The sequence below is a fragment of the Dipodomys ordii genome, unplaced genomic scaffold (assembly GCF_000151885.1).
Source record: "Dipodomys ordii isolate 6190 unplaced genomic scaffold, Dord_2.0 Scaffold47, whole genome shotgun sequence".
Lineage (NCBI taxonomy): Eukaryota > Metazoa > Chordata > Mammalia > Rodentia > Heteromyidae > Dipodomys > Dipodomys ordii.
In genome coordinates, this window is record NW_012267263.1 from 11,282,276 (window position 1) to 11,289,720 (window position 7,445).

Genomic DNA, 7,445 nt, shown 5'->3' on the forward strand with positions numbered 1-7,445 from the left:
GCCCAGGTAACCACCAGAAAAACTTGAAGTGGTTCTGTGGCTCCAAGTGGTATACTACTAGCCTGGCGTATAAGAGTTCAGGAACAGCACCTAGGACATGAGTTCAATCCCCATAACTGACAAAAAAAAAGTGAAATTCCAATTTTTTTTTATTGGAGCACAGCCATATCCATTCTTTTATGTATGGCTGTTTTCATGCTGCAGTTGAATATGGCCTACAAAGCCTTAACTATCATTAGTCCTTCATAGAAAAACATTTACTGAGGCTCCAGGGGACAACTGGATATTTTGGAAACACTGCTGCCATATTGTGAGGGCTAGGGGTGTGCTACTGAGGTCTGGGTTAGAGCCCAGGCATGCTACTCAATATTCTATAATGCACAGGACAACGATTTGGTTCTAAATGTTCTTAGTACTTAGACTAAAAAAAACCTGAGAGGTGGGCTGGAAATGAGGCTTAGTGGTAGAGTGCTTGCCTAGCATGCATGAAGCCCTGGGTTCAATTCTTCAGTACAACATACAAGTGGCGCTGTAGTAGAACACTAGCCTTGAGCACAGAGAGGCTCAGGGACAGTGCCCAGATTCTGAGTTCAAGCCCCGGGTCTGGCAAAAACAAACAAAACAACCCAGAAAGGACCTTAAAATGAGTATGTTCTGGTACAGAGAAAATTCATCTTAAATAAGGCTTGGTTCTTTTATTTATTATTTTATTTATATTAGCTTCGAAAGCCATCACAATGACTCTGCAAGGAAATCACTGGTATTCTCTTTCTCTAACATTCATAACACAACTTACCTCTTTGCACACAGCAAGCAAACCTGCCTGGCTGGAGTCTGTATTTTTCCATACCTCAGGGTCTGCTTCTGCTCAGAGACGTCACATGAGATTATGGTTTTGCTCAGCTGCCCTCTAGCGGGAAAACTGCATAAAAGCAGGCTACTAGCATTTCCTCCGGTATCCTGCAGAGGCCACCAGGCTTCTGAAAATGTGAACAGCACATTCATCCAATCTTCAGCATCTGCACATTAAATAAATAAACCAGAGGAAAGGAAATCCCACCTACTCTCAACCACAATTCCAGAAACTGATCTCTCCTTATTGTCCACTTTAACACCTACAAGTAGGCTTCCTCTGCTGGCATACCCAGGATACAGAAGTATGACTGGATATATACGTAATGCCTTTCCAGACATAAAGAAAATCTGGGTGATGGTCACATGGCAGGATTCAATGCCAGAAGCAACACGAGTTCTTTTCCTTCTAGAATTAGATGTAACCTGAATCTTGTCCTGTGGAATCTTATTCACCACTTCCTTCACCCATTATTCCACAAGTTAATTAGCCCAACAGATTAATTTAATGCATGCTAATAAAGCAAGCAGAAGACTTCCTTGCTCACACTCATTCTGCTTCAGTGAGATTTCAGGGCCAAATGGAAGAAAGGAGTGGGCATGGCAGTCACTGAAGATGATTTTGTCGCCTCTGGTGCTTCCCTGAGCCCCCAAAATCCACCCATTTGGGAGGCAGCCACCCATTCCTACTGAAGGGGAAATGTTGTGAGGCGCATCGTCTATTGATTCAAAATCAGATCACAGAGCCATTAGCATTTCTTTGAATTTTATTGAAAATTAACATGGACATTAGAAAGGTATTAAGCTAAACAGTGCTGGTTCTGGGATGTTTTTCTTGGAAAATCAAAGCCTCAAAGGGCCAATGACTGGTCACACCTTTGAGCAAAAAGAACAGAGAAGACAGGAAAAACAAACACAGGTTCTGGAAAACATGCAAAGAGGCTCTCTCAAGAGACACTGAACAGCAGAATGGTATTGATGTTGGTCGGGACATATTGGAATGAACACACTCACATGGTATTTTGATGCAAGTTTAGCCAATGAATTCAAGGTAGATTGATCAACATGAAAGCTCTCTCCACATCCCAAAGCTGAACCAGAAACTTCTCCCCAAAATTCCACATGGCCTTGGAAATTCGAATGGAGTCATTTTGTTCTTAACTAACCTCAATCCCAGTGTCTCTATCAATGTCTCTTTCCACCTGAATGGTTAAGAGAGTAGACTCCATTATTTTCTCCCTTGTTAGGGTCTGAAGAAGGTCTATGAATGTTGAAGATGCAATTTTTCTGTTGCCTATTTCAGAAGTGTTTAATAGTGGCTGGCAACAGTCAGCCCTCTGAACTAAAGAATTGTTTCAAAAGAAAAACTTCACACTCAAAACCTTACAAGGAGCACATCCACTCCCACAGCGGAGGTCTCCTGTCCCAATCACTTACACTCGAGTGAGTGGTATTGCAGTTTTCTCTCTGAGGTTACCATCTGATCCATTTTCCAGCTCTGGTGATTCTTTTCCTGCCTTGTTAGTTTAGAACAAGACACTTCCACTGAAAATACCATGTAAATCAGAAGAGAGCTTCTTGCCAGGACATGGGGATAGGGATACATGAACCCTTGTTGCATGTGGTGTGAGTGTATATGTGTGCAGTTGGGGGAGGAGAGATAACTGGTTGATTTCTGGTTTGAGACCATATGGAACCCTAACTCTTCTATCATGGCAGTCTTCTCCTTTAGATTTAGTGCAGCTGCTGAAGACAAGATTAAAAAAAGCTGGAGAGGGAGAGAGAAAGAGAAAGAAAACAGGAAATTAGCCACAGAAAAAAGGACATCCAAAGTGAGACAAGGGAAAGGCAACTTGCAGCATGAGGTAGCACAGGGTCTACTCTGAGAAGACAGGTTAGGAACAGAGTCTGTGGGCTGGCACCATAGGGAAAATCTACAGAGGTTTCCAGAACACTACACATTAGTTTAAAGCTTCTTCAAATAAGCACATATTACAGCCACATTTGAATGCCAAATGATTAAAACAAACAAACAAAAAAAAACTGATCCGAAATGCAGCTGGGGAAAGCAGACTTTTTTTTTGGGCTTAAGGGAAATGAAGTGTGTGCATGTGTGTGTGTGTGTATGTGTGCGTGCGTGCGTGTATCCATTTCATCCTAGTCTTGGAAGATAATAGCACACGTCATTTCTAATGACTGGTTTCATTTCATCACAAGTAAACAGAATAAAAATAGTAACAACTGTATTAATTAAAAAATCCTTTTCTGTCTACAGTGAGGAAAAGCTACCCAGTGACATAAGCACCCCCCCACTTGCAGCCCCAGTCCTGGGGCTTGAATTCTGGGCCTAAGCACTGTCCTTGAGCTATTTTTTGCTCAAGGAGAACACTCTACCACTTGAGTCACAGCACTACTTCCAGCTTTTTTAATTTTTGGTGGATAATCAAAGATTAGAGTCTCAGGGACTTTGTTGTCCAGGTTGGCTTTGAACTGTGATCCTCAGATCTCGGCCTCCTAACTAGTATTACAGGCATGAGCCACCAGTGCTGTAATGGCCTCATATACACTCACAGGTTAGATTTTTCTTTACCAAACTTCCGACTACAAGATCATCCTGAGCACCTGCTAACCCTATATTCAATATTCTAGATATGCAGGAAGGCTGACCCCAGAATAACAGATGTCTTGTCCCAAAGACAGAAGGGTGGGTGGCAGCAACTTACTTAAGAAGCTGCCCTGGAGACTTTCCTTTGCCCATCCCCACCTGCCCCATCTCTGGGTGTTTTATATAGGATGAGACCCTTCAAGAGATCTCTAACCCTGACTGTGTTAAAAGACATTGTTTCTGGCCAAGTGGTTCTATACCCATAATTTCAGCACTGGGGAGGCTGTGCCTGGCTAGACAGAGAGACATGGTCTCAAAACACTGAGGGTTGAGGTTGGAGCTCATTGGTAGAGTGAGTGCCTCGCATGGGTAAAAGGCCCAGGGTTCCATCACCATCACCATCAAAAACAAACAAGCTTTTCTTTGGTGGAATGGATTGGGAATCTCAAGACATGGAATTTAAAGGTATTTTTTGTGCCTGTCATGGGGCTTGAAACTCAGGGCTTGGGTGTTGTCTCTGAACTTCTTTTGCTCAAGGCCAGTGCTCTATCACTTGAGCCACAACTCTACTTCTGGCATTTTGTGGTTACTTGGAGGTTAAGAGTCTCATAGGTTTACTGTCTGGGCTGGTTTCAAACTGCAATCTTCAGATCTCAGTCTCCTGAGCAGCTAGGATTACAGGTGTGAGCTACCAGCACCTGGCCAAAACTGGCTTGCTTGTTTGCCAACAAGAGAAATGTGTGAGTGTGTTGCTTCTTAGTATTGTCTTGCAATACTTCAACAAGGTCTAGAAACTTGGTACCACTGTGATTTTTTTTTAAAAGGGAGTGATTACAAAAAAAAGGAAAAAAGAAAAATAAGGTGGTCATGGTGCCAGTGGGATTGGAAGACAGAAGGAGCAAGTTGTAGAACTCAAAAAGAAGCAGTGGGGCTTGAAGTATACAGCAGGGATTAGGGGAGGGAATGGGGGGCTCAGCTGTCTGGCACCCCAAAGGAAAGCTGTCAGTTAAAATAAGAACCTTCATTTAAAAGGCTAAGTGGAGTCCAGTCCAGCAGTAGCGGGGCATACTATTCAGTACACAGCCATAGGTTACTGCAAAGGAAGGGCAGAAAGACGGCATATTAGCCACAGCATTGGTAGCTGGCCTCCAACTCTTTCATTCTCTCACTGGCCAAACAGCAAAGGCCTGTACTTCTCATGGCCCTAAGAATGGAGACCTTACTACTTCAAAGGGGTTCCCACAGTCACTATCAAGTGGTATTCATGGTCAAAATTAGGGCTGGAATAGTTTGGAAACATCAAAACACAAAGTTAAGGATCTTCCCAACACAATACCTCTATTCTTCTGGGTGGATAATTTCGTCTCTTCTTACAGGTAACACGTGCAAAATGCATTTTAAAATTATCATCCCATTCCCCCAAATAAGACCAGAAAATTCATCCAAGCAAACCCCCAAGCACTTCATTCTTTTCCCAGTCAGCTCACCACTTTTATATGATGCTGGGACTATGATTTCTGCTATTGATCACATTTTATTGGGATGGCAAAAAGCCCCCTGGGAAATGACCAAGAAGATGCTGAAAGCTCTCAGAATTCTGTAAATCTGTCAACTCAAGACTCTAGGCTGGTAATAACATTCAAGTTTATTCCCTTCTGCATCTGTGGGGTAGCCAGAGATTGGGGTGGGAGGAGATTTATGCTATTTGCTCAAGCAATTGTGTTTTTATGGAAAAGGGCTTGGTCACTGTAAATAAGCTTGTGGTGGACTTCCAATGTGGCTTCAGTGCAGTTACTGTGAATGACTGAGAACAGAAAAGGGCTGGTCTAGGAGGCCAGAGGAAAAGGCATTCCAGAATCTCCATTTGGAGCCTCTGAGAAAGGACAGTGATTTCTGAAGACAGGGGGAGGGGACAGGGAAGACCCTAACTGGGTCACAAGGAAACTAAGGGGGACAGCTGGAACATGTGGAAGCTGCCTGGTATCTACCCACTCACGGTGGATAGAAATACATCAGGGAGGCAGCAGCGATGAGAGTTGGAATGGGGAGGCTGGTGGTTAAGAAGTAGCAGATGGGCCTCCTGAATGTGTTACAGTCTGGCAAGGATGCAAGGATAAGGATGCGGGGGGAAGAGTAAGGGAGTGTGTGGACAGCTGGAGGAGTGGGGTAGGGGTGGGGGACTGGGATGCAGGATGCAGCTACAAAGTCTGTTAACTTCTTGATCAGAGGGCAGGCACCATCCTCTGACTCTCAGGGAATCTATAAACTTTTGCAGGAAGAGAAGGGAAGGCATGGGTTGTCTGACATATTAGAGGAGGAGTTAGAGAAAAGGGAGGCCCAGCTCTGTTGTGCAGGAAAGGGCACTTCTACAGGAAGCCCAAACTGAAAATGAAAAGAGAAGTTGGGTTAATGAATGAATGGATTAATGTACCAAAAAAAAAAGTCAGAAGAAAATTAAGTCATGATGACTAATGGATAAATTAGAATATGGCTATGTTAGATGGCTTTATTGGCTCCCACAAACATGCTTTCTCTCTCATACATGCACACACAGCCCTGAATGGCAGCAGTAGTGGCATTAGAAAGCAAAATAATGGCCGGGCACTAGTGGCTCATGCCTATAATCCTAGCTACTAAGGAGGCTGAGATCAGAGGATCAGGGTTCAAAGCCAGCCTGGGCAGGAAAGACTGTGAGACTCTTATAAACTCAATAAACTACCAGAAAACCAGAAATGGTGTTGTGGCTCAAGTGATAGAGCACAAGCCTTGAGCTGAAGAGCTGAGGGACAGCAACCAGGCCCAGAGTTGGAGCCCCACACCTGACCAAAACAAAAAACCAAAACAAAACAAAAACCCAAAAACGAAATAATGATTGAGAATCACATAAATCTTGAGGATCACATAAATATTTTCTCTGTGTGTGCTGATCTTGAGGTTTGAACTAAGGGACTAAGCACTGTCCCCAAGCTTCTTTTGCTCAAGGCTAATGCTCTACTACTTGAGCCACAGCTCCATTTCCAGCTTCTTTTCTTTTTCTTTCTTTTTTTTTGGTAGTTTCTGGCAGGTAGAGTCTCACAAAGTTTCCTGCCCAGGCTGGCTTTGAACTGTGATCCTCAAATCTCAGCCTCCTGAGAACTAAGATTATAGGCATGAGCCACCAGTACCCGGCCCACCTAAAGACTTTTTAAACTCTTTTTTCTTAAGTACTAAGTTCTGACTAATTCCCTACCAATACCTCCGCGAAACCTTACACAAGAATCTATTTAGCAAGTATCCTAAGGGCACTGGCTGCTACACCAGGCTCATGGCCAGTGTGTTTCCTTGTCCTTTAGGAAAAACAGAAGGACTGAAGTTGCAGGTAAGGTATTCCTCAGAGCTGGCCAAGTCAGCTAAATACATAGTCCTTAGTCAAGAGGCTGGAGATGGGTATAGCCCACAGTTACTTGAAAACCTGAACTATGGCAGTGCCCTATTAGTTCTGTTCCCATAGTACTTTGACCAACTTCCCATTTGAACTTCATCCCTACGACAGCAATAGGACAATTAGTATTGATCTAGGTGCCCCAGTCGATTGAGATACATACAAAGGAGTTAACTGCCTTGCCTGGGGTCACAAAGAAAGGGTCACACCTAGGGTCTGAGTTATTTCCTGAGAATCTTCTCATGATCCTACAGTAACCCCAAGAAAAAAAGTTTGGGAATATGGCTTAGTGGTAGAGTGCTTGCCTAGCATGCATGAAGCCCTGGGTTTGATTCCTCAGTGCCACATAAATAGATAAAGCTGGAAAGGGAGTGGTGGCTCAAGTGGTAGAGTGCTGAGCAAAAGAAGCTCAGGAACAGTGCCTAGGCCTTGAGTTCAAGCCCCAGGACTGCCAAAAAAAGAATCAAGATTACTAGATATTTGGAGGATATATTTAAAGTATGTGCATATGAAACTGTGCAGGGACTTCCTCAAAATTAAAACACACACACACACACACACACACAC

General features: G+C 43.6%; 1 protein-coding gene across 3 annotated transcripts in view; it reads right to left on the bottom strand.

Annotated features, from left to right (window-relative positions):
* Window positions 1-1,601: 1,601 nt before the first annotated feature.
* Sept6 (septin 6) overlaps window positions 1,602-7,445 on the bottom strand; it is a 101,048-nt gene continuing 95,204 nt past the window's right edge. Inside the window, exon 10 of one of the 3 annotated variants that reach the window (XM_013019815.1) lies at window positions 1,602-2,620. In XM_013019815.1, the coding sequence (XP_012875269.1) occupies window positions 2,611-2,620 (10 nt within the window). In that variant the 3' untranslated portion in view covers window positions 1,602-2,610. Of the gene's footprint in view, window positions 2,621-4,133; window positions 4,551-5,079; window positions 5,840-7,445 lie in introns of those variants that run through there. The other 2 variants (XM_013019813.1, XM_013019814.1) reach the window with 2 other exon arrangements.